We start from the raw sequence: 26,406 nt of genomic DNA, 5'->3' as shown, positions 1-26,406 counted from the left end.
AACAGTAAAGGTTTATCCAGTCTAGAGGATAATATCCACACTGTCTCAATATGACAGTCTCATGCTCTCAAACCACTGTTACAGAGCAGATTGAAACCCCACAATTAAGCCATGCTTGTGTATAAACGAGTTGCAACCAGATTTAGGATCCCGAAACTAAGATAATCAGGCATTATTTGCAATAAATGGGGTAGAAATAGTCTTATATAAAATTGCTGTTGTGTTATTTTGCAATTTGTGGTCAATTGTCCTACTCAGGTACAGTCACTGATACTACATTTAGGCCTTGAAATGTTTGGACAGTGGCACAATCTTTCCTATATTAGCTGTTTACAAACGCATATTCATAATAGAGTTATATGAGGTTAAAGTAAACTAACTGGTCACACAACCCACTGTAACCCACTCTCATTTCAATTTGACAATATTTCCATCCACGTTGAAGTATAAGTTTAGGAATTACAGGTCTTTAATACTAAGAAAAGCTCTTCTTAATAGGACAAAAAGGAGCTTTAAGAGCAAGTCAAACAAGTCATCCTAATGCTGCAAAAACAAAACAAATCTAGTAGAATGACAGTAAAGAACAGCCAAATCAATGGTTTGTCTTACTCTAAAAAAGGAACAAAGCGCTGTTGACTCATAACGTAGTCAACATACTGCCATGTAAGAAGTATTCTACAGGAGGCAGATATGTCATTAATCCTCAAGTCTACCGGTAAAAGAAAACTTCATGAGAGCAAATACATATGGTTCAAGGCGTTTTAGTATTTGAAGGTGTACTGTCTGCTCAGAGTCAGCAAAATGCAGCTGTGTTGACTGGATGGAGCTTCACAGTCCAGATAAACAGTGACCCAGGATTTGCAGCCAAAAGCAGCCCCAGAGTTTTACAAGGTAAAAAAAAACACACAAGCCAAATGCAAGTCAGAATCCAGTTTTGTTGTAAGACACTTGCTGAAAACAAAACTAACGACAGACCAATAAACCATTCATAACCAAAGACAGCTGGAATGAAAGCCTGGAAAAGCATAACAAAGAAGAGACGCATTCATTGGTGATGTCCGCTGGTTCCGGACATCAGGATGTTATTGACTGCAAAAGTATTTTAACAAAATATTTAAAATGAGGACTTTACTCAGGAAAGTTTGTTCAATTACATCTGAGCCCCTGAAAAAAGAGGATTAAACATCATAAAAACTGTATTCCTCAACCTATATTTCAAACTATGAAATCTCTCAAATTATAGCTGAGTTTTTAATACATAATTCATGACAGAAATACCAGAAATTGTGGTAATGTGTTAATGTCTAAACATCTCTGGATCTGTGTGAACAAAGTCTATATCCACAATTTCGTTGCACCCTGGTGTGCAATGACAATAAAGTCTATTCTATATCGTTCAGGAATAAAATGCTAATAGTATGTATTTACTTGTTTACTTTGTTAATTTACAGAAAAGACAAAGCTGAATTCTCAGATTGGGAAGTTTTCTTATATCCTACACAATCCATGCACTGATAAAGGGTTCTGAGAGCTATCAATGCATGACTTGATGTGTGAATCAATCAATTTCAACCCTTTTATGCAAACAAGTTATTCTATTATCATCTGGAGATACAAACGTGGTGCAGAATTGTCACTGTGTGCTCTGGCAGCACAAATCAAAGTAAACAGAGTAATATTATGTTAAAAAATTGCAAACAATATTTTCTAGACCGTACCATATTTAGCAGCTTTGGCTGCTTGGGAATATCCACCACTTCCTGGTATTTGTGGACCTCCGATTGGTGCACCTCCTGGAACCATTCCTGGGAACACCAGAATATCAAACTGGTTTACGTATGTTAGAGGTTTTATTAAAGAACATGGGCGGGGGGCATTTTCTTCAACAATGCTCATAAAACAGACACCGTCTCACCGTATTTAGCAGCCTTGGATCCAGCCCCGTATCCTCCTGTTAGATTATTTAGAAACAGGAAATTATATGAAACTTACATGACAAAAAAAAACAGGGATTATATAGTGATATACAGTTTTGTGTAATATCACAAACTTACTGACAGACAACAGGTAATAATGTATAGCTGGGTCTCTTTTGTAATTTCATCCATTTTATGCAGTAGTAAGGACTAAAGGTCAGCAAATTTTCATTTCCTACTGCCCAGCAGCTCTATTTTCATGAGACTACAATTGTTTTTTGCTCTTTATGCTTGGTACTATACCTCCTGGCACCTGACCTGGTACCTGACCTGGAACCTGACCTGGCACCTGCCCTGGCACCTGCCCTGGATACAGTCCACCACCACCACCCAAACCTGAAACAGTAAATGCAGATTTAAGTCACACATATTCTGTACTAGTGTTTAACAACTTTCATAATGTTCTTCTTTATATGGAAGAATTTTCTTGGTAATCAGTATGAGATTGTACCATATTTAGCAGCTTTAGACTGAGCAGGTGAGATGCCACCAGGCCCCACTCCTGCAGGAAAAAAAACCAAAAACATTCTGACTTTACTTTATGATTCTGAGACAGGAAATTATATGAAACTTACATGACAAAAAAAAAAAAAAAAAAACGGGGATCGTCAAATGAATAAAATTTCCTTCATTTTGGTGTGATATACAGTTTTGTGTAATATCACAAACTTACTGACATACAACAGGTAATAATGTATAGCTGGGTCTCTTTTGTAATTTGAGACTACAATTGTTTTTTGCTCTTTATGCTTGAAACTATACCTCCTGGCACCTGTCCTGGCACCTGCCCTGGCACCTGCCCTGGATACAGTCCACCACCGCCACCCAAACCTGAAACAGTAAATGCAGATTTAAGTCACACATATTCTGCACTAATGTTTAACAACTTTCATAATGTTCTTCTTTATACAGAATAATTTTCTTGGTAATCAGTATGATATTGTACCATATTTGGCAGCTTTAGACTGAGCAGGTGAGATGCCACCAGGTCCCACTCCTGCAGGAAAAAAAACCCAAAACATTCTGACTTTACTTTACTATTCTGAGACAGGAAATTATATGAAACTTACATGACAAAAAAAAAAACGGGGATCGTCAAATGAATAAAATGTCCTTCATTTTGGTGTGATATACAGTTTTGTGTAATATCACAAACTTACTGACATACAACAGGTAATAATGTATAGCTGGGTCTCTTTTGTAATTTGAGACTACAATTGTTTTTTGCTCTTTATGCTTGAAACTATACCTCCTGGCACCTGTCCTGGCACCTGCCCTGGCACCTGCCCTGGATACAGTCCACCACCACCACCCAAACCTGAAACAGTAAATGCAGATTTATGTCACACATATTCTGTACTAATGTTTAACAACTTTTTTAATGTTCTTCTTTATACAGAAGAATTTTCTTGGTAATCAGTATGATATTGTACCATATTTGGCAGCTTTAGACTGAGCAGGTGAGATGCCACCAGGCCCCACTCCTGCAGGAAAAAAACCAAAAACATTCTGACTTTACTTTACTATTCTGAGACAACAAATTATATGAAATTTACACGACAAAAAAAAACAAAAAAACGGGGATTGTCAAATTAATAGAATTTCCTTCATTTTGGTGTGATATACAGTTTTGTGTAATATCACAAACTTAATGACAGACAACAGGTAGCTGGGTCTCTTTTGTAATTTCATCCATTTTATGCAGTAGTAAGGACTAAAGGTCAGCAAATTTTCATTTCCTACTTCCCAGCAGCTCTATTTTCATGAGATTACAATTGTTTTTTGCTCTTTATGCTTGATACTATACCTCCTGGCACCTGTCCTGGCACCTGCCCTGGCACCTGCCCTGGATACAGTCCACCACCACCACCCAAACCTGAAACAATAAATGCAGATTTATGTCACACATATTCTGTACTAGTGTTTAACAACTTTCATAATGTTCTTCTTTATATGGAAGAATTTTCTTGGTAATCAGTATGAGATTGTACCATATTTAGCAGCTTTAGACTGAGCAGGTGAGATGCCACCAGGCCCCACTCCTGCAGGAAAAAAACCAAAAACATTCTGACTTTACTTTACTATTCTGAGACAACAAATTATATGAAATTTACACGACAAAAAAAAACAAAAAAACGGGGATTGTCAAATTAACAGAATTTCCTTCATTTTGGTGTGATATACAGTTTTGTGTAATATCACAAACTTACTGACAGACAACAGGTAGCTGGGTCTCTTTTGTAATTTCATCCATTTTATGCAGTAGTAAGGACTAAAGCTCAGCAAATTTTCATTTCCTACTGCCCAGCAGCTCTATTTTCATGAGACTACAATTGTTTTTTGCTCTTTATGCTTGGTACTATACCTCCTGGCACCTGTCCTGGTACCTGTCCTGGTACCTGACCTGGCACCTGCCCTGGATACAGTCCACCACCACCACCCAAACCTGAAACAGTAAATGCAGATTTAAGTCACACATATTCTGCACTAATGTTTAACAACTTTTTTAATTTTCTTCTTTATACAGAAGAATTTTCTTGGTAATCAGTATGATATTGTACCATATTTGGCAGCTTTAGACTGAGCAGGTGAGATGCCACCAGGCCCCACTCCTGCAGGAAAAAAACCAAAAACATTCTGACTTTACTTTACTATTCTGAGACAGGAAATTATATGAAATTTACACAACAAAAACCAGGGATTGTCAAATGAATAAAATGTCCTTCATTTTGGTGTGATATACAGTTTTGTGTAATATCACAAACTTACTGACAGACAACAGGTAGCTGGGTCTCTTTTGTAATTTCATCCATTTTATGCAGTAGTAAGGACTAAAGGTCAGCAAATTTTCATTTCCTACTGCCCAGCAGCTCTATTTTCATGAGATTACAATTGTTTTTTGCTCTTTATGCTTGGTACTATACCTCCTGGCACCTGTCCTGGCACCTGCCCTGGCACCTGCCCTGGATACAGTCCACCACCGCCACCCAAACCTGAAACAATAAATGCAGATTTATGTCACACATATTTTGTACTAATGTTTAACAACTTTTTAAATTTTCTTCTTTATACAGAAGAATTTTTGTGGTAATCAATATGATATTGTACCATATTTAGCAGCTTTAGACTGAGCAGGTGAGATGCCACCAGGCCCCACTCCTGCAGGAAAAAACCCCAAAACATTCGGACTTTACTTTACTATTCTGAGACAGGAAATTATATGAAATTTACACGACAAAAACCAGGGATTGTCAAATGAATAAAATGTCCTTCATTTTGGTGTGATATACAGTTTTGTGTAATATCACAAACTTACAGGCAGACAACAGGTAGCTGGGTCTCTTTTGTAATTTCATCCAATTTATGCAGTAGTAAGGACTAAAGGTCAGCAAATTTTCATTTCCTACTGCCCAACAGCTCTATTTTCACGAGACTACAATTGTTTTTTGCTCTTTATGCTTGGTACTATACCTCCTGGCACCTGACCTGGTACCTGACCTGGCACCTGCCCTGGCACCTGCCCTGGCACCTGCCCTGGATACAGTCCACCACCACCACCACCCAAACCTGAAACAGTAAATGCAGATTTAAGTCACACATATTCTGTACTAATGTTTAACAACTTTCATAATGTTCTTCTTTATATGGAAGAATTTTCTCGGTAATCAGTATGATATTGTACCATATTTGGCAGCTTTAGACTGAGCAGGTGAGATGCCACCAGGCCCCACTCCTGCAGGAAAAAACCCCAAAACATTCTGACTTTACTTTGCCTTTCTCCACATTATTTGATGGTATCATTTGTAAAAACACACACCCGTTCCAACAGGATATCCAGACTGTGGCCCAGCAAAACCTATTCTTCCTGGTCCTGCTCCCACATTGCCGTAGGTCCCATAACCTGAAACATACATCGTTATGTGACACATCATTCATTGCTGGATTTTTACTGATTTCAAATCTAAATATCTAAAAAACAAAGTTTCTGTACCATACGGAAGTTGGCCACCTCCAGGTTTTGCGCCATAGCCCCCTAAAGAGAATAAATGTTGAGAAGTTGAGGAAGAACATGCACAGTTATATCTAATGAAATACCAAAATAACAAGTCTAAAATACAACAGTCATTAGTTTAAAGATTGTTTTGCTGGCCAACATATATAAAGATACTTTGAATAAACATCATCAAGATCATATCTCAGAGACAGAAACACTGATAAGTTTAAACAGAAGTTAGAGCACAGACTTGGGGACCCCATTTTGCCTCATTTAACAACTAAAAGGTGCTGAACGATCTTGGCTGAGCTCTGCGTTCTCCAATTGCTCTTGTAGTTTGTACAGTTTTTTTTTTGTTGTTCTATGAAGCAGCTGGCAGAAAGCCCCTCATGATCTCACTTGGTCATTCATTAATTTGTTCACTTACTCATGGTTGGCCTCCACCATGGTAAAGTATCAGGGTTATTTATTTGTCTGGTGGCTGCAGTTGTGCTAGGCCTGTGCAGTCTGTTCTGTCTCTTTCACATGGTCTTTATTCAACAAATTACCAACAAGCATGCCAGGTTTAGATTGTACATTTCACATGACAGACGTCAGTAAACCACATCCATCAGCTGCCAAAGCATCTGAATGACTTAAGCTGTTCAAATTACATTCTCGGCACCCTGAGCCCTGGTTTTGTAATGCTCTCACAACAACAATAATGTCTGTAGATATTTGTCTTTCGACTCTCATCATGCACATGACATATGACAACCTTTCGGAGGAGATCACTTACATACATAATTAAAAATAAGTTAAGTTTTTAAATGTGTCGTTCTGTCACTGATGGGATTTTGCAGCATCCTGATTGGTTACAAGATTAAAGTGGTAATTCACCATATCGTAGCACAGTTTAGTATCCATGACTGAGAATGTTAATTCAACTGCAGTCTCAGTAGCATGGGAGCTATGGGTGGACATTTGGAAAAAAACCCATCAGGAACAAAAAAAGGTACTTGTCTGGTGGCCCAGAAACATACTCCTCTATTTAGAATAAACTACTAACAACCCCCTCCCCCACACCCATGTAATAAAAAACAGGGTGTAGACACTGTTTGCTGTAGAAAAGAACTTTAACACAGAAAAAGTTGAGTCATAATGAACAACTCACATTACGAGAAACTTCTAAATAGCGGTTACTGTATACTGTGGATTCATGTCACACCTTGCATTTGAGGAGATTTGAGAGGGTAACCATGGAAGACACCTGGCTGCATCTGCACACCAAACCCACGTCCTCCTGTGGCAGAGAAAATGCATTCGGCTAGTACCGGCAATACTGACAAAAAAAATATCAGAATGAATTATAGACAAATTCAACCTGGGCCTTTACCTCCTTGTTGTCCTCCACCTGTTAAACAATAAGAAAATCACATATTTCAGACAAATGTGGATGAAATGTGGATGAAAGACGATTATTTCAGTTATAACATTAGATGCAGCGGTAAAACTTGACTTTAAACTGAATAGCATATGTTCTGTTTTGGTTGTGTGGCCAAACTCTTTAGATTGTCTTCAGATCAGCATAATTTCTTGACCTGAAATGTTCTCTGGCCACCACATCTATGCTGAGAATTTGTCTGTGTTCCACTTAAGATCTCCACTTTTAGGATATTGTGTCTTATGTAAAATGTGTGTTTTATTTTTCTCTCGTTTCACCATGGTAGAAGTGCTGGAAAATGAACAACAGCCAGCATTTAGGAGTAAGATAAAACTTAACCTTACTTGATTTGGGATTTAAATTAGTTCCAGTGGGGACTCCTGGCAGAACTCCACGGCCCCCAAACCCTGAAGGGGGGGTCACATGCAACACGAAAACAACTTCTTAGTATCAAAGTACAAAACTTAAAATAAAACACCAACAGTTCTGACAAATGTGGTAAATCATTTCTGAGACTGATCGGAAACAAACCTTTTTCTGGCACCACTCCACCTTGATAAAGTCCAGGGACACCCACACCTGACACAGCCAATGAGAGGACATGGTGTATTAGCTCATCCACAGTGACACATGCATGACAATAAACTATCAAAATGACCCCAAACAGGATGGAGGTTGGAAAAAAAGTATTTTTATTGATTTATTCATTGGTATAATGTTTCTGTGGTCATGCTGTTGAAGTGCCTCAAAAGTGCATCCAAAACATCAGACAACAAGCTGATGTGAAGCCCCTAAAACAGATACTACAAAAATACTACTGAGCTGGAAATAACCAGAACATATTACACAAAAAGGAAATGCAACCAGCCTTTAAAACAGTTAATTATCCAATTGCAAGAGATTTGAATTAACTTGCAAAGAATGACGTTTTCTGAAAATATTTCCAGCCACATCAAACACCTGCTACATGCAATAGCAACTTGTCTTTGAAGTGTCTTAGCTGCCTGAAGCGCTGCGTCCTGTCTACCTTCAGCCTTGTAAGTTTATTATTGAGTCTACAAAACCTGGCACTTTTGCGGCTTTCTTTCCTGCACCACCACCCCCTCCTGGCAGGCCTGTCTGAGGAATAACAGGTGCTGAAAAAAAAAGAAAAGACATAGATGTTACTTCGCTCCTTGAAAAGAGTATGGATGAAAAAGAAAAACTACACATGCATACATCTCTGTCATAAAGGAGCCGAGTTGAAAACAATTATAACTGATTTATGCCTCCAAAAGACTGTTGACAGCTGTCTTCATTTATTTTTTTTATTGCTTTACATTAGAAAAAGTACTTTTTTTTAAGCCCAAACTGTCTGTTAGAGAAATGGATTCTAGCGTGCCTGAAATGAAGCCAGTTTCATCTTGAAATGTTATTTTCATTAAAAAGAAAGAAAAAATAAGAAAATGGAGAAAGTGATGTGTCCGTCTTGTTTCTAGCAGACACAATAGGGGTCAGAAATTCTCCTCCTGTTCATAGTGTCCAGAAAATAATTCAGATAGTGAATGATTATTTTTAAATGTTAGGTTAAATTGGAATTCAAAATCACTCTCCTGAGTAAAGACTTGCAGAGAGTGTCCATGACATGGCCACTAGAGGGCCCTGTTAGACTTAACATCATCGAAGAGCCTGTCTGTGGTTTATGCCAGATGCACTAACTGGTTATTGGGATTGAGAGCAGTTAATCTGGCCCTACCAGTCTGTCATCACCCTTGGGCAAAAAAGCAACATGGTTGATGTTTACTGTAATAAGATGAGGCAGCCGGCAGGCATTTCATTTTCCTTAAGTCATCAAATGTCTCATTTCGTTGGCTATCTCTTTATGCAGGAAATGAGCTGTCAGTTTTCATTGTAAGGGAGCTTGGCAGCCAGATAACACACATTTGTTTATTTATCTAAAATTTCTTAAATTTTCAGTCTTAAGTTTCCAATACTTTGCCACACAGACGTTGCGCACGGCCTGGAAGTATGAGGTCTGTGTGGTTAGGTGACGAAAAGCTTGGCAAGGTAATGTGTCTTTTCTTTTTTTTTGTATCTGTGCTGTTTCAGAGTAAGGAGTTGTTATTTTGAGTGTCACGAAAACACTACAGAGTGATTCCAGGGAGTGATGTTTTGTCACTGCCAACCAATACTTAAGAATCGGCTGTCTGCCATAGTATAGTCCTGGACATGATTGAGGCCCCCTGAGTTCTTGTTTAATCAGTCTGCCTAATTTAAAGCAAATCATGTGCATGTACACAGCCCAGAATGTGAGGCCAGATCACTCTCTGCTGAGGTCCAGACCGTCTAAACTCTGCAAGTATACGATACAAATGTACTGCCAAACAGTGCTTTCATGCTGAGCAATCATTAATGCAAAACATTCTTTTTGGCTGTCTAACATCCAAGCATGCAGATTTATCAAAGTCTGACGACACTTCAGCCTGCACAGTCTACAGGCTGTTCAGTAGTCTGACAACTAACCAAAGACGGACTTACCCCCTTGTGGCGGCAGAGGGCCTCCTGCACCTGTGAGCAACACAACCAGAGATTCACCTTTAGTTATAAAGGTTAAATATTTGTCCAGTTTATTTTACTTATTCAAAACTGACTAAAATAAGAGTATGTTTACAGGTACAGTAACTCATGTTTCACATGAGAGTTTTGCTTTTGTAACAACAACATTTCATGTGGCTTTTTTGTAGGAGCATTTCACAACAGCTCTATAATTTACTTTAGTGCTTGAATTTGGACATTTTAGACATCCTTAACTGAGCGTGGAGAGGCACAAGCTATCAGTGCAGCAATCAAAAACAGTCAGAAAAGAATAAAGTATAAGGATAAGCATCTTTCACGTATCCATTGCACCATACAGGTGAAAAAATCATCTTGCCCCACTGCTGTTCCTCCTCGTATTTTCCACATGCAAAACAGAGATGGCTCAGGTCCTTATCCCTGTGTCCTTGCACGCATCAAGCAAACGTTGCAGAGTCAGCTGAGTGACTACAGCGCCATAGGTTTGAGTGGCTAGCTCTGTGATGCCTTCTTGATGTGTTTATGCGTTTTGACTCTGTTACCACCTCCATTCCTGGCTCAAAGGTGTGTCATCAACTTTGAACCCCTGTTCTACCTCTTTAATGTACTTTTACACATAAAAGGATACGCAACAAAGTCCCAGCTTGAAAAGGCATATGTGAAAAAGACTACAGTGTCTGGTTCCACAATGAATAATCATTAGTTTCTTTGTTCACAATTATTTTTGAATGAGTATGTAACTAATAACTGATGGCATTTTATCCATCCATAGGAAACCAGAGTCATATTTCTAGCATGACATTTCTTCCATAAGCTTTACCTCTTTTGGCAGCTTTCTGTCCAGCTCCTGGGAAAAAGCCCCCAGTGCCTCCACCATATCCCCCATAACCACCTAAACAATACAAAATGTTTTAAAAGTGAGTGACTATGTAGCTCTTAAAGCACCAAGTCTGGTTTCAATTCTAGACTACAAACACTCACCTCCTCCAAGGCCTCCAGCTCCTAGATTTCCATACCCTAGATAAGAAAAAAAATCATATCCAGGAAACAGAGCAAATAAAAGAAAAAGAGTGAGCTGTAGTGTACAACAAATGGTAAATGGAGGCAAGGGAAGACATAACGAGCTTTTCTTCACTGGGGCAATAATAAGTTATTTGTGGTTTCAGTAATTATCCTTCAAGAAAAATAAGCCATCACTCCATCTTTCATCACAACATTTTCCAGGACCTGCAAGTACGCCGTGCAGCGTACTGAAAAAATTAATTAAATGCTATAACACACACTATCATGTGTGTTTAATTAAATGTGATTGAAAACATTTACATGTATGCTTCTAGAGCCAAGGACTGTACTTTGGGTATAGGGAACCAAGTTTACTCCCACCAAAATAGCACTCAATAGAAATTACATGACAAAAAAACGCTCTCCATCTGGTTATGCTGAGTTCTAAACACTGGAGGGAGCAGTCTGTTTGTTTTGAGACCAAAATCTCCACGCTAATCCATGGACGTCAAACCTTTAGGCTTTCCTTGACACATATATTAAGTCATATCCCAGATTGGGTTTTGTGCTTGCTGACAAGAACAAAACACAAGAGTATAGTAATAAATGGAAATGTAAAAAGTGTGGAAAGAGGGGGGACAACGTGGGAACAAAGCGCTCACCACCTGCTTGACAACTGAAGGAGGCTGAATAAGAAGAGCCTCAAAATAAGTTCACTAGTGTTGAGGACAACGTTAGAAAGCATTCAATCAAATATACATTTACAATTTATCCACGAATCTTTGAAAAAAAACATATTCACAAGTACTCTAAGGCTGATAAGAACTTGAAGATTTTTAGATAAAGGCTTATACCACTGGCAGACCAACTGCCAAATGTAAAAAATTAATTTCCTGGAAAAAGAAATTCGATACATATCAAATTATCTCCCCACCTGTCACTTGGCATAGAATACAAAATAAGTCATTGCATAATCAATGTAAAATCTTTAAAGAACTGAAGGTATTTTTTATTCATTCTTTTGTACTTAAGTATCTTCAGATAACTGCAAGTGTGATTCATAACTTCTAGTGCGAATTAATGTTTTACAATATGTTAGGAAAATCTATATCAGATCTGTACTTCTCATAGTTGAATTTAAAGAAGCTTGAAATTGAAGAAGTTCTCCAATCTGGGACAGAGAGGCCAGACTGATGGCTGCTTTTGAAACGAGAAGAAACTGCTAACAAGCTTGTCCACCAAGGAATTTATTTTCATCAGTAGCTATAAGCCAAATAATCAAGGGTGAGAACAACTCTGCATGGGAAAAAAAAGATAGAGAGACGGAGACAATGAGAGACCAGAGTGGAGTTGGTCCAGTAAACTGTGGGGTGCAGGTAATGATACTGATGAGGAGAAGGAATGTGCAGAGAAAGTCAGAGGGAAAGATCTGGTGTGGAGTTTCATGGCTTAGTCAGAACAAATGTGGGCCCTGGTCTTGCCAAGGCCTTGGCAAAACACCGAGCATGCAATGCAAGCCCAGACGCTAAGCTAAGCGTCCTTGCAATAATTCATCTCATTCAAACCTTTCTGCTTCATTCCACTTGATCAGTCATCCATGTTCAGAAACACCTCCAGGTAATAAAGACTAATCAATTGTAATATAAATAAGACTGATGGGGTTTTTGCTTCTCCAACCTCTCTTGTCTCTTGATTCTGTCTCATTTCTTTCATTCTTATCAGTGAGCACCACATCCCTTAAATTGCATGGGAACTACTACAAGAGTTGTGGATGCTTAACACCTTAAAAATTACTTTAACATCTGGTTTACACTCTAGATAACAGAACGTCTTCCTGGCCACTTAAAATGTGTATGCATTTATCAATGTGACAATTAGAAATATACAGCAGAGTGAAGACAGGCAGGATTCTGGAGACCTTTAGCTCATTCATCCATCATCTGGCCCACCTGTGCTCACATGTGCTTATGACCTGGTTCTGGCAGGCATGTTCAGGGTCAACCAGCACCTGCCACGTTAAGCTCAACTCTCAGATCTGAGATCAGGAGACAAGAAGCAGACGCGCAGAAGTCAGTCTACGACAGCGTGTGGATGTGCATGTGTGTGTGAGAGCGTGAGCGCAGGCCTTGAGCAGACACAAGGTTTAGACAAGAAAAAAAAGAAAAAAAGCTGAGAACAATAAACATTGGGAAATGAAACACTCTCAAGTTAAGAAAACAAATTGCTACACTGGTGGTAGTATATTTTCAGGGTCAAAGCTTGAAGACATGCTTACAAAACTTGAACTTTTGTTGGTTTGGCATCCGTCCCCTGAATGTATATTTGGGCGATGGAAGGTAGAGTTTTAGTACAAAAGATCTCTGTTTGGTCAAACGTAAACCATCTTGTTAGCTCAAACAAGAAGGCTTTTGTTGGACTATTGTGATTACAGAATGTTAACTCAAGACTCTAAGATCACACGGTTTTAGAAGGCCACACCAATGTTGCTTGTTGTCATGAACCACACACATGGAAAGTCTGCACCCAGAACCTGATATCAAATCATCTGTTTTCTTTGGGGCTGCTCCCAATATGTAGTTGATTGCTGACAAGCTGAAAGATTTCAGTGCAGTAATGTCATGTCTAATTTCCACAGTGACCCTCAAGCTATAATAGGAAACCCTAGAGAGCACTTGAAAACCACCTCTGGACCTTGGATAAAGAAACCCTACAAAAGATCAATACACTACTTAGAAGATGGAGAGGACAGAAAACTGATACTACACAGGAGAGTAGAATGGAGGCTAAGGAAAATGGAAGGTAAATGATGCGGCACTGCAATGCATCATCATTTCCTCTATTTAGATTTATAACAAAAAGAAAAGTGTGACAGGAACAGGATTTACTCGCCAGTTTCCACCCAGAAAGAACTGCTGACTTTCACAGCTATGCAGTGGCAAGTGCACAAGCAGGTTGCTGAGCTGAAATCTGGAATGATGTGGCAGTAAACATTTCACATTCAAGACTATAATGACCCCTCACCGCTGCTCAAAAGAGCTTTGAGAGTTCTTAAACAGCGGTATTGCAACACAGCTAAACATGGCTCAGAAATTCAGAAAAGAAAAGAAAACACACAATAGAATTTGTCAGTTTCAATAATTGGCTTGTTGTCATTATGCTGTTTTCAAAAAATTATAATGTCTAAATTATTTTGAAATCATTGCAAGCTGTTTACAGCTTCTCAACTTTGGGGGGTGGGGGACAGGGTTGTAATTGAGCATTGCCCAACAGTGGTGATTCATTCGTGGTGCTTGTTTAAGAATGATCTCAGCAAGAACACACAAAAAATACAAATCTCCTCTTTCAAAGAAGGAGTCTTTTTTTTTTTCCAGAGGAATGAGAGTGTGCTGAGGGACAAGCAGCCATAGTCACTGCCTCCTGCTGTACCATGTCATGCACATCACAATTTGAACTGAGGACTGACATTCGAGTAGAACAGCCCAGACAGTACGGCGAGCTCTTTCAGTCACAAGTCATGTTCTCAAGCTGTGGTCCAGTACAAGAGATGGATGTGAGCCAGTGTGAACAGAAATATCTGCTTTCAATCTCTGCACTGAAACTTCTTGCTCATTCTCCATTGGGGTTAGGTAAGGCAATTCTCTGTTTCAGGACCAGAGGAATACAACATCCATTAATCAAAACAATGTCCTTGCCTCTTGTTTTCTTTCTCTTACTGTTTCTCTCCCTGTTTGGTCATCCTTTTTCCTTTTCCTCTCACTCCTTTCTCTGTTGTTGTTGTCTGAGCGGTTGTGCTGACCAGACATGAGGTGTTAGAAGCAGCAACAGGAGGAAGCTAAACGTGAGAAGTGAAAAGAAGCATTTGCTTGCTCTTTTCCATCTCCTGTTTTCCTCCCACTTTCCCCTTCTCTCTACTTTGTGAACCAGCTGGGCCCGGTGAAGGGTTTAATTTAAGAGAGCAAAGAATTCCATGGCAGAGATCCACTGTAGCTGACGGCAGACGCAAGAAAAGCAGACCTTATAACTGGAGCTCTGGAATGTCCAGGAAATATTTTGGGACTTGTTTCTCATTGTTTTCTCCATTTAAACCCATAGTTAATCAAAAAAAGGATCAGCGAAACAAAGGTTTTCTTTTTGTTTTGGCTGAAAAGCCAGTGGAGAGAGCAACGCTACTCACATATCTATTTAATTCTGTTATCTCACTTAGAAAACAGTGATGGTATGTAAAGTGACAAGGGTGTGACAGAGGAATGATAACTCTGCATTCTTATGTAAAGCCCTCATTGTCCTTATGATGAAAACCACAAACATACAAATAATAGTTGCAAGAAGCACAGATGTGTGCTATGGCATAAAGTTCTTATAATGTGATCTTCATAGAGACTATACAGATCTTTAAAGATCCTCTGGAGGTCCCCAGAGAATTAACATTTCTCTGTGACTGACAGGCAGATTCTGTTGTTTGGCTGTGGTCCCATAAAAGCTTCACTGTGAAAGCTAATACCATCATCATGTCCTTCACTGTCAAGAAACCAGATTCTTATCAGTATCAAATTATCACACTGTTTCATTTCCAACTTGGTGAACAGATTGCATTCTTACAAGGTGACAGAGGACAAGATGGATGAAAGCGTGATGACGTGAGGTGCTGCAGTGATTCCAGATTCTATGAGACAAGTGGACACACTGAAGCTCTGCTTGCATCCTCTCCCCCTCCCTTTCCCTTGACCTCCTCTGCTCCTTATCAAGATTTCAACATTTGGTGTGTGCTGTCAGTCATTGTCATCTTGCTGCGTGAAGCAGCACCAATCACACATTGGATTAATTAGCTATTCACACAAACTCCTTCCTTTCTTGCTGGTGTGGGCCAGCCTGACTTTAGCGGCAAGCCTTTTATTGTTTTGGCTTTTCTTTTTCCATGCAGTCATTGACACTATCAATGAGAGGTCCTAAAATTGAGCCGCCCTTTCTGCCAGACAATCCCAAGTGCAAAACTGTGAGAATTCCTACTGACAAACTGGGAGAGGTTGTCCAAGGTTTTCTAACAACTTTGCTTTTAGGACAGTGTCCAGGTCAAAATCAGGGTAATAGAAGTGCTATGTTAGTGTAGATAGTCATGAGTCAGTTGGTATGGGGGATAATTTCTGCTTTTACATAGCTCTTTTGTATCTTTACTATAGAGAGAAAGTGCTTTGTTTCATTATGTGTTAGGAGTTTACACGATTTGGCGATCTCTTGAGGGTTTCACCAATTAGGCATCGAACACATACATCATCTCTGAGGCACCGAGTAATTCTAAGAAATTGCTCCAAATTAAATGCAACTGTAAAAGTCACCATTGCACGACATGTGGATTACAAGCCCCACTGCCATGCCCACTGACGTCTGTGACAGCCAGACCTCACCAGCCTGAATCTTTGAGTCTTTAACCTCCACAAACATATTCCTTACCCAAACACATCTGTGCAAATACCATTATTTCTGTCTCTTAATTCAAACAGTGTTAATTTGTGCACCGTGCTTTACATCACATCCACTGTCCCTGATGTAATTGTTTATACAACTCGCCTCACAAGAGCAGAACACGCTATGCTATAGGCTTTCAAGTTGAGCTAAAGTCTCACCATTTTCCTTGTTTTTCTAGGAGATGAGAGCCTTGCCTACTTTACTTTTTATCCATCTCTAAAGGAATGTAACAGTTCCTCTGCAAACACTTAGTATAGCCATGTTTGTAGGGTATCTCTTACCTAGCTTTCATACCATCAACTATTTTAGTTTGGCACATGCCCTCAAAGCGTGTTACAAAGCAAAGCAGGCATTTTTCATGTTACCTCAAAGCAAGCTACAGTAAACACACTGTGAGCATTAGAGTATACAGCAGAACATTGAGTGCATGTAAGAATAACAATTTGAAGAACTGATCATTTCTGATTAGTTTGTTCCATGTGCAGGGAGGTTCAAATGTTAAAATTATGCACAGGATGAGAAAACCAGTCAACAAATGCAGCCTGTGGCCATGGTATGCAAAGTTGGCCAAGTATACTTTATCTCACAGATGGTCCACATATGCATCTGACTGCCATTCCCCTGAATACTTTTCTGACAACTCAGGGTTGAGAGAGGAGACAAGTGCTCGATAGGTCTGCTCTCCTCAAAACATGCAAATAGAAACGCTGACGTTAGATTCCTTGAGTCAGATTCAAAAGCATTTTCCAAGTTCTTCTGTCATTATAAAGGCTGTGATCACAGCGCAGCCATGGGAGGTATCTCACTATGACAAACATATGGGACAAAACAATGAGCAATGAATAATGTAATTGACACTGGAAATGCTATTTACTACTATGTAGAGGTATTGCTACACTGACTAAAACATCGGCATGAGGCCTGAAGGGCAAACACTGATGTAATTTAAGAACAATTTGCTTTCACAGGTCATTTAGCCCAGCCCCGAGTCTGATAAATGTTGCAAAACCATGAGAGATGTTTCACTGAAGTGAGAACATTTCTGTGACTCACGCAGCTTCAAGCTAAAAACATCATGACTGAATAAAAAAAGCACGCCAAATACTCCAAAATAAGTCCACAGCAGGGCCACACAGAGACGAACAATCATGGACACACACTGTCACGCCAAGGGTCAATTCAGAATCACAGCACAGTCTTTTTGATCAAGGAAGGAAGCCGGAGTAAGCAGAGAGAACCCATGCAGTACATCACAATTTCTGTAAACTTGCGTAATTGCCCTGCCCTAAAACACAACTCAACTTAGATTTGAGCTTTACAGGAATCAGTTATTAGCCCTGTTTATAACACTGCCATGTAAGTAAATGAAGGACCCTTTATATTCACCAAGCATGGAGCACATACTTTACAATCAACTTGCATAGTGAATATTTAACTTTAAAAGGCTCTTTACTCAGACAGCCACAGATCTACAAGACATCCCTCAAATCTAACAGACTTCAGTACACTTTGACAAATGACTAAAACACATTTATTTGACAATCCATCTGTCTTCAAAGGCTTTTAGGAAAATAACAGCAAGAAATTTCGCTATCACTACATAAACAACACTTAAGCTGCGTTGCCAGATGGACAAGGATAGTGGTCCATACTCCAGACCTGCTGGGAAGGAGAGCAGAGGAGAGGTAGTGAAAGCATGCCAAGAGATTGTTAATCAATTGTGAACATGGGAAAAGGAAAAAACTAAACAAAAAACTAAAAATCAACCAAGCAAACATGACATAGAGCAGGCTGGTAAAAGGCTGGGAAGCTATCAGGGAGTCAAAGTGAAAGCACTAGTTCAGTGAAGGGGAAAATTCCACACTTTGAAACTGTAATGTATGGTATGCGTAACTGATTAGACACTAATAAATACTAATTAAGACCCTGTCTTATCTTACTTTACTCTAATATCAATTTCCTGTGACGAATTAGTGTGATTATTGAAGACTGCAATTACAAAAACCGGTGACATCATCCAAGAAAAATTGTTTAAGAAACAAAAGGGACTTCCAATGTGAACAAACAAGCGGTGATGGCTGTGCAGATATTGGGTAAGCTGAGTCCAACGCGGGGGTGGAATGGCTCTGCTACAACAAAGTTTTTTTGCAGACAGTTCAGGTTCCAAAATCACAAAAGCTTTGCATGAAGACTCAGTGTGGGACAGATTAAGGAGACTAAGTGGAAAGATAGATGGGTAAAAAAAGTTCAGTCTTTCAAGGTTTGAGTGGATAAGCAAGCTTCTCTGTGTATAGCTGTCAGTGTGCTGAAAAGAAAACTATGTCACCAAAACAGCATGCAGAACAACACTAACCATTTACATTTGTGCGTGCATGCGGCATCGCACTTGTAAGTTCGGAGATATGAAGATCAGAAACATATTTACACACACGCATGGTCAAGCACATTCACACGCAGATGCTTCTAGTCTCTGGCAGCTCCGAGGACAGGTCTGAGTCTGAATAATCAAAAACATATGTGTTCCTGGAGACTAAACCTTCTCCAAGCTCATCTTCTTGTGGTGAAACACGTTCATCCTAACCTCAATCTATCAATCTCCCGTCTTTCAGAAGGTTTTCTTAAGCATGTGTATTGCACAAATTAATGTGCAAATGATCCTATGTGTTGATGAGAGCTGGACGGTCCATGCATTTCACGTGTGACCTGTTCATAAGTATTATTAATCCTTTCCTTCCTCCTTGGTTCACCTTGTCTCTCATCTTACCTCGTGATGTCTAACATATCTTTCTTATTGTTGTGAAGGAGAAAAGGTCACTTGTTGCTTCTTCAGTCACCATAATGGCAAACCAGACACATTCAAGATTAACCAGAATAATCATATGTACTGATTGACCATGCATCTTAAATCCCAGACTGATTCATTCTTAAAATGAACCAAGGTTTATTGCTTAAAATGTTACAGTGGCAAGATGATCATATATATGATTAGAACATCACATTAGAACATTTCAAGTGAATATCTGTTCACCATCAAAAAGATGTTCAATTTTGTTCAAGGCTCTGACCGCTAACACTCATGTAAATGTTAAATTTTCAACGTACAGAAGCTGCGCTTTGACTGCAGGCTGCTTTGCTGTCACAGAAGTCAAACGATTCCACGTATCACGAGTGTGACAAAGACAACCGCGAGAGATATTTATCTACACTGACTAATATAACCAATCATCAAAAATGCATTTACAGTAAATTTTCTAATTACAATTAATTTTGTCTTTGTCTTTGATTTTCCAGTGCTCATCATTTTTACATCTGTTTAGTTGCAGTGAAAAGCCAAAGTACAGGTAAGGTATAAAAATTAAGACTATTTACAGTCAGCAGTCAGTTTATTCAGTACCCTTATCTAAAATTAATGTAGTCTAATGCAAACACTAATAAAATGCCAATAATAAGCTTTTACTTTCCTGAAGTCATTCTGGAGGCTGGGCACGGTGGTGCTGAGTTACATAGCACTACAACTGCACCAATGAACAGTAAACCCATTTTAACAAATGCATAATATAGATGTACTTCCTTCTTTCTGGAGCAGACACAAAAAACTTACTGACTTACTATCAGGCAGTTAAGTCTCTTTCCTAAGACGACGAGGACCCTCATTAACAAACGGGAGGAACAAAATATTAGAAACACAATAGTGTCTAAATAAAATCGTTACAGATTCTGACTGCTCACGTAAGTTTTCACAGCTCTAAAACTGATATGGTGTTGTGTGGAATTACTATTGGCAGTTTCGGACAGAAAACATATTGCTCATGATTTTCAGTTTTATATTGTTGTTTTAGGGTAGACAGGCAAGTTACGCAAAGACACATAAACCATAACAATTTCCACATACTATTCAGATAGATTATTTTTCTTTCTAGAACAGATAATTTGAAATAATGTTGTAAAACTATCCCAGCAGCAAACATTATGTTTCATGTTAACCACCTTCAAGCTGCCTCAAAGTGACAAGAGGCTTGCCTACTAGTGCCAAGTTTTGGTAATCACTCCATGAGTGCTGAATCCACCTTTGCTTGAGGCATCAAAGGATGGTGTCCAACAGCTGTTGATGAGAACAAAGTTTTTCTTTCCTGCCTTCGGTGTACTGTCAAATTGAATGCTGACAGGTTTCATCATTCTTGTAACATCTACAAGGTCTCGCATGTGCTGCGCTGCAATTCATAGCAGTCACGCTACTCACGTAATCAGCTGCTGTTCTCCATTACTGACCAGGCAAGGTGCATGTGTGGAATGCAATGTCACTGCATGAGTTACACAAAAGAGTTGACTGGCAAGTCTTTTCTTGTGTATGTTTAGGTATACCTGTACATATACTTTATCAGTGTTGACATTTGTGTATCTTTAAAAAAAAAATGAAAGTGATTTTCCATGTGCCTGTTTTGTATAATTTCATCTGGCATTTTCTATGCAGTACAAAAGAACACACTGATTGGATGGATTCTAACTAACATAGCATGTGATTTATATATAGTTGAACTGTACATTTGTATAATTATAGGAACTCCACACTTTGAAACTACACAGAAAATTCTCATATTCATGTCAATATTCTACTGATGAAAACCCATGATCAAAGATTACTGAACTGATGTGAAGCGGCATGTATTACAACTCTTTGAATTTAAGCCTCATATTTTTCTTAAAAAAATGTCTGATATCTGAGTTAACTCTGAGCTTTTCACTCCATACGATAGAGATTAGTATGGATTACAAATCGTAACTCAACATGGTTCACTTCCCTTTTTCTCACTTACTTAATTTCTTCCAGGTACACTTGGTGAGGGAGAGGGAGAGGTTGAACTCAAATAAAAGTTAAGAATATTTCTCAAGGAATGCTCTGCTATTCCCGGCCAAAATCAACTTCCGCCTAATACTGGATATTAGGTCATTTTCACAATATGGCCCTCTGGCAAGTCCTGTCAGAGGGTTTGGGTGTGGCAGTCCAAGGAGACCCTTCTGTAACCTGCTCCATGTGTTATCAGGACTACAAGATGATTGCTAGGTTTCTTATCTTTCGAAACACAGAGAGGTAGGCTGAGATTGTATCAGCAGAGCTTAGGGAAATTAAACAACAGCTAAACATTGCTTGAGTACCAATAGGGCGCATACTAAAATACAGCATAGGAAAATATTTACAGTACAGTATCAGAGAGAAGGGCCGTGGCAAGTTTCAACACAGAAGTTTCCATATATTGTAAGGCTGCAATATTATAATAACATTCATCAGTGCTCTGGCACCATTGTTTGCCAGGCACTGATGACTGTTTGCACTATGCCAATCATCACTCCTTAAGACTATTAACGCAGCAGAGGTGAAGGAGTGCTGGGACCTCTGAATGGTCTTTCGGAGTCAGGATGCCCTAAACAGCTACAGGGCTAAAACATGTGGGTGATAAGAAAAACCTGGTGACAACCACTCAACAAGCCACTCCCTGCATCTGTGTAAGTCTGCCTACTCTGATGGTGTGTGAAGACAATGAAGTCTATACGTTGCCTTACTTTCTCCACCCAATAACAATACATCATATTTCCTTCCTTCCAAGAAGGGAAATCTATACTATATGGATGTACAGCAAATATTACTTTCCACAAAAATACAGTAAGATTTGCAAATGTTTCAACTTACCTGGTTTGGGGGCCTTTCCGCCTTGAACTGTTGGGTGAGAACAAACAAAGTATGTGAGGAGTGTATGATTATATGACAAAAATAATATTTTTTGAGCCAACATTTAAAAGATTATTTGTTACACATGTAATTTACTCTGTTTCCAACTTTGGAGGCATTTGTGACTATTTCTGAGTGCTGAGATGCTGGAACTGAATATGAGCTCTGACAGCAGCTCCTAAAGGCAATTGTATATTGAATGACTCCGCTAAAGCAAGTAATTTCATGCAAGTTTTCTTTTCTTTAATCTTCATACCTGCCGGCACTCCTCCAAAACCATGGCTACCAGTCCCAACACCTCCTGGCACCAAACCACCGGGGCCCACGCCTCTGCCTCCAGCTCCATAACCTCCTACTGTCAGGGTCAAACGGAGATATGTGACTAGAATCAAGACTGTCATGGTCATTACTACGGTTAACATTTAAACTGGCATTCATTAACAATGTAGGGATTTTCCATACCATTACAAACAATGATGCCAAGCATCCTAATCAGCTTCATTCAAACCCTAAAGCATTCCCCATCAGTCTGGAGAGAAATCATGTTGTATTGGCCTGTACAAAACTGGAAGGTGTTGTATATACAGAATGGAACAAGATAATTACCTGGTGCTATGTTGTTTATGTATGTAAGACTTTGAAAGCCCTGTACGAATTTTGTTAAGGGAGTAAATGCTTCAGTCTATCAGCATTAAAAGTGTCTGATTAGCCCACTTTAATCTACAGGAGATTAAAGTGCCTCCATGTAAAATATCACAGAGAAATGAATTCCTGGGGAGCAGAGGAAAAACAATCGCCTGTCACCAATGATGAGCTTAAAAAGCCCTCCATAAACCAAGTTAAAACCCTGCAATGTCCCTATCATGTCATCAAGTACTTATTATGAAAATTTAGGGTTTATTCATCAGATCACAATTAAGAGTAATAAATCTCTAATTTCAAGGCAATAAACTGGCCTATAACAGCGGTTTGCTTAAACTTGTTGTTTATTGCCACAACAGTATGCAAAGACTAAATTACTTCTTAGTCTGAGGTGCTGTGACAAGGAAGTTTCACCATGTGTTTCCTGCTGATCAGATCAAACCAAAAGCAAAAGTGTGAAAAGTTATGTTCAGTAAAGTGATCTGTTTTTCTTTGTTAATATATATGTTGACAAAGTTGGATGATCCAACTTAATGTACACATTTAACATAAACATAACATAAAATGTCAGTCTCCAAAAGTCACCGCACTGCTCCTCCTGCAGCTTTGACTTTAGCACTCTTAGCTATAAAAACATTCACAGGGTCAAACTTATTCAACACATCGGATATGAAGCCACGCCAAGATTCTGCATACAGTTGGCGACCTGCTGCTAAAGTGGTCTGCGTTGCAGAGCTGAGTGTATCTGCTATAGATGTGTGAAGTGACAAACACCAGAGAGAATATCTGTGGCTGTGCATCATGCCAAATGGCCATCTGACAATCAACAACATGAGAAAGCAACACTGCTTTCCACAAAACAACAACTATACGGAAATATGAAAACCCTGAAATATGAAGGGAAAGATTTCATAGATGAAAAAAAATAGCAGAAATCAGCCTGCATGAAGCCAAGTTCGGCTCAATATAAGAATGTTTCTCAAGTGAAGATGAGCCAAAAATAAATTTAGATCAAAATTGTATGTGAGGTAAAAATGTAAAAATCTTGTTCTATGAAATAATACAGTGAAAGGTGTTGTTTGATATTTATTCATCCAAATCACAGAGAGAGAGCCATGCCTGCACCAGTTTATGATGAACCAGAAGCAATTATTTAAATTTTTTTCTTTGCATTGGTGGAAAAATCCTAAATGTTGATTCCCCCACTCACCTCCAGCTTTAGCTGGTTTATAGCCTGCAGGGCCTCCTCCAGTAGACCCTGGTAAAATAAAAGTCATACAGATTATTGATTTATGTTACACCCATATAAAGGTAATGGACAGTCTTTGGATCAGTAATTTATGATCTTACACTTGTCACACTTGTCTTACTTTCTCACAGAACACCTGGACAGAGTGTTGCTGTATCTTGAACCATTTTACACATGCACCCCTGTGAGTTTTTTATATCATGACGGAGCAGGGGTCCATACAGACATTTTTATAGCTCTAAACATTTGCTCTATTTCAAATTATCCCCATACTGTACACATGCACAAGTACAACATGGTAATCTGTATTCTATGTGAAAAAAGACACATTTTTATACATGTACATTCATATTTGACAAGGTGATTATGCCCAGTTTTATTTTCATTTCATTTTTGCTAAAGACAAACAGATTTGTTTTTTGTGTCCTGGATCATATTTCGTAAGACAGTGCGGTGGATGTTATCACCTGGAAAGAATCCAGTTCCTGGTCCAGCGCTTCCTGTTCCAAATCCAGGATTAGGTACATACACACCTGGAACACACGTAGGAAAAAGAAAAGTCAACCTTTATCACCAGTAAGTGTGGTACTTGCAAAAAACTCTGCCATGCAGTTTATAGACAACAATTTTTTTTTTAAATCGCAATGCCTGTAATTATGAATACCAAACAACAATCTCATTTATTAGGCAAACATTCTCAAACACATCATTAATTATATTTAAAGCCAGACAGAAACACTGAAATGTCCTTGATGTTAACATCTGGCCCACATCATAGCTGTAATTGAGTTCACAATGAAACGTGAACACAGCATCTCCTGCCAGAACCAGATTGAAAGCTTATAAAAAAAAACAGAACATTGTAAGTTTAATTAGGAGCAAATTTGAATTGTTTTTAAATACTGATGAGGCGCTGCAGTTGGAGGCTTTCTTTCAGAAAACTGCTACAGCTCTGTGGACACCCTCAACCCGTACCTACATCCTCCAGCTTTATTTTTTGGCTGATTTCTGGCTGCAATTCAAAGTTACTCCTGAGATGGTCGTTCTGGATCCCAGACATAGTTGCCTCATGTGTGCAAGGAATAACAGCAGAAATCTTAAAAAAGGAGCAAAAAGAATGACTCAAGTTGTTCTGGGACAGCTAACAGCTAAATCCAATGGGACTGGTGTGCTGAGGCCAAAATTATAAAGTCATATTTTTTGAGGGGAAAAAACCTGGTTCATATCACAAATACACAATGCAAATGAGAGAAAAGGACTGCAGGACCCCAATGATTATCTTTAATGGCTCTTACATGTGTTGAGAGGCCAATTAATTTAAACCACATGTCAAAGGCGTTCATGTGTTTATTAGACAACACTGTGTGAACACTGGGTGTTCAGTTCTGACCACTGAGTGCGGCCTTTAGGGGAAGAGCATTACAAGACATTTCTGTCTGAAGGAATATTAATTTTCAAGACACGTCAAAAAAGTATAAAAGAAAATCTATGCAGACCGTAGAGCCTGTTGGCATACAGCTTCAGCGCATTGAAAAGGGTTTTCACCTTTTCAGCTATGAACTTTGACATATTCATTGGATTTTGTACCTCAGTAATTTCAGTATTCCTTCTATTGGGCAGCTGAGGTCAGGAAATTAACAACTGGAATCAGTGGAATTGTAAAATCCAGAAACTCACTCTTAAGAGCCATCTGGGGTGGAATGAGAAGATGTTATAGCAGGAAACTTGCCATCTTTACGAATGAAAGAAAATGGTGGAATGACAGCATGGAGGTAAGACGATCTGCAAGCCTGTGCTGCTGACTCTAAATGTGCTGGCATGGTTCATGGTTGTTTGTTTTGAAGATGGCCAGAAAAGATTATTATTTACTGTGACACTCCAAATTCCAATCAAACTCTAATGGTAAGAACATTTATTCGTGATTGAGACTAAATAATTTCTTCAGCAAAACGTAGTGAGCTAAGAAAGGTTTACAGTCTGTGTGATCATGTTAAAAGTATGAGAATGTGTTCTTTTCCCAGCAGAAGTGTAAATGGGAACATTTATAGTGGCATATGTGTATGATCAGAGAGCTGGACAGTGGTAGAACTTATCAAATTTCTTGAGGTTTAGCCTTGTAATACTGACTGGAGAAAACAAAAAAATCCTGCTGGCTTAAAGAAAAATGACGAGTAAGTAACGTTGTCCTGTATCTGATTAGCAAAAAGCTAAGAGAATGTAAGTAATACGTGTGAACATGTGTTTGTGTTTATGATCATCTGACAGTCTGCCCATGTTAACAGCTCTGTGTTGCCGATCTCAGGTGCATGACCACATGATGAGTGCTGTGATTGTTCTCAATTTTTCTCCTTCATTTTGCAATCAAAAGGAGGATTTCCT

At 38.9% G+C, this 26,406-nt stretch overlaps 1 protein-coding gene across 1 annotated transcript in view; it reads right to left on the bottom strand.

The window, feature by feature from the left end:
* Positions 1 to 26,406, bottom strand: part of elna (elastin a) — a 38,638-nt gene that overhangs the window by 4,297 nt on the left and 7,935 nt on the right. Inside the window, exons 2-31 of the mRNA XM_072392507.1 lie at positions 24,495 to 24,560; positions 23,989 to 24,036; positions 22,393 to 22,491; positions 22,098 to 22,124; positions 10,928 to 10,963; positions 10,767 to 10,838; positions 9,911 to 9,940; positions 8,458 to 8,529; positions 7,925 to 7,972; positions 7,738 to 7,800; positions 7,346 to 7,363; positions 7,178 to 7,252; positions 5,968 to 6,009; positions 5,794 to 5,877; positions 5,659 to 5,709; positions 5,448 to 5,543; positions 5,085 to 5,135; positions 4,901 to 4,969; positions 4,538 to 4,588; positions 4,342 to 4,422; positions 3,968 to 4,018; positions 3,784 to 3,852; positions 3,410 to 3,460; positions 3,226 to 3,294; positions 2,923 to 2,973; positions 2,739 to 2,807; positions 2,428 to 2,478; positions 2,220 to 2,312; positions 1,916 to 1,951; positions 1,719 to 1,805 (exon numbers count right to left, since the gene is read on the bottom strand). Coding sequence (XP_072248608.1) covers positions 1,719 to 1,805; positions 1,916 to 1,951; positions 2,220 to 2,312; positions 2,428 to 2,478; positions 2,739 to 2,807; positions 2,923 to 2,973; positions 3,226 to 3,294; positions 3,410 to 3,460; positions 3,784 to 3,852; positions 3,968 to 4,018; positions 4,342 to 4,422; positions 4,538 to 4,588; positions 4,901 to 4,969; positions 5,085 to 5,135; positions 5,448 to 5,543; positions 5,659 to 5,709; positions 5,794 to 5,877; positions 5,968 to 6,009; positions 7,178 to 7,252; positions 7,346 to 7,363; positions 7,738 to 7,800; positions 7,925 to 7,972; positions 8,458 to 8,529; positions 9,911 to 9,940; positions 10,767 to 10,838; positions 10,928 to 10,963; positions 22,098 to 22,124; positions 22,393 to 22,491; positions 23,989 to 24,036; positions 24,495 to 24,560 — 1,806 coding nt within the window. The remainder of the gene's footprint in view (positions 1 to 1,718; positions 1,806 to 1,915; positions 1,952 to 2,219; positions 2,313 to 2,427; positions 2,479 to 2,738; positions 2,808 to 2,922; positions 2,974 to 3,225; positions 3,295 to 3,409; positions 3,461 to 3,783; positions 3,853 to 3,967; positions 4,019 to 4,341; positions 4,423 to 4,537; positions 4,589 to 4,900; positions 4,970 to 5,084; positions 5,136 to 5,447; positions 5,544 to 5,658; positions 5,710 to 5,793; positions 5,878 to 5,967; positions 6,010 to 7,177; positions 7,253 to 7,345; positions 7,364 to 7,737; positions 7,801 to 7,924; positions 7,973 to 8,457; positions 8,530 to 9,910; positions 9,941 to 10,766; positions 10,839 to 10,927; positions 10,964 to 22,097; positions 22,125 to 22,392; positions 22,492 to 23,988; positions 24,037 to 24,494; positions 24,561 to 26,406) is intronic.

The sequence above is a fragment of the Leuresthes tenuis genome, unplaced genomic scaffold (genome assembly GCF_036924035.1).
Source record: "Leuresthes tenuis unplaced genomic scaffold, fLeuTen1.0.hap1 SCAF_9, whole genome shotgun sequence".
NCBI lineage: Eukaryota > Metazoa > Chordata > Actinopteri > Atheriniformes > Atherinopsidae > Leuresthes > Leuresthes tenuis.
Note: the sequence above shows the minus strand (reverse complement) of the source record. Positions and strands in the feature narration are given on the sequence as shown.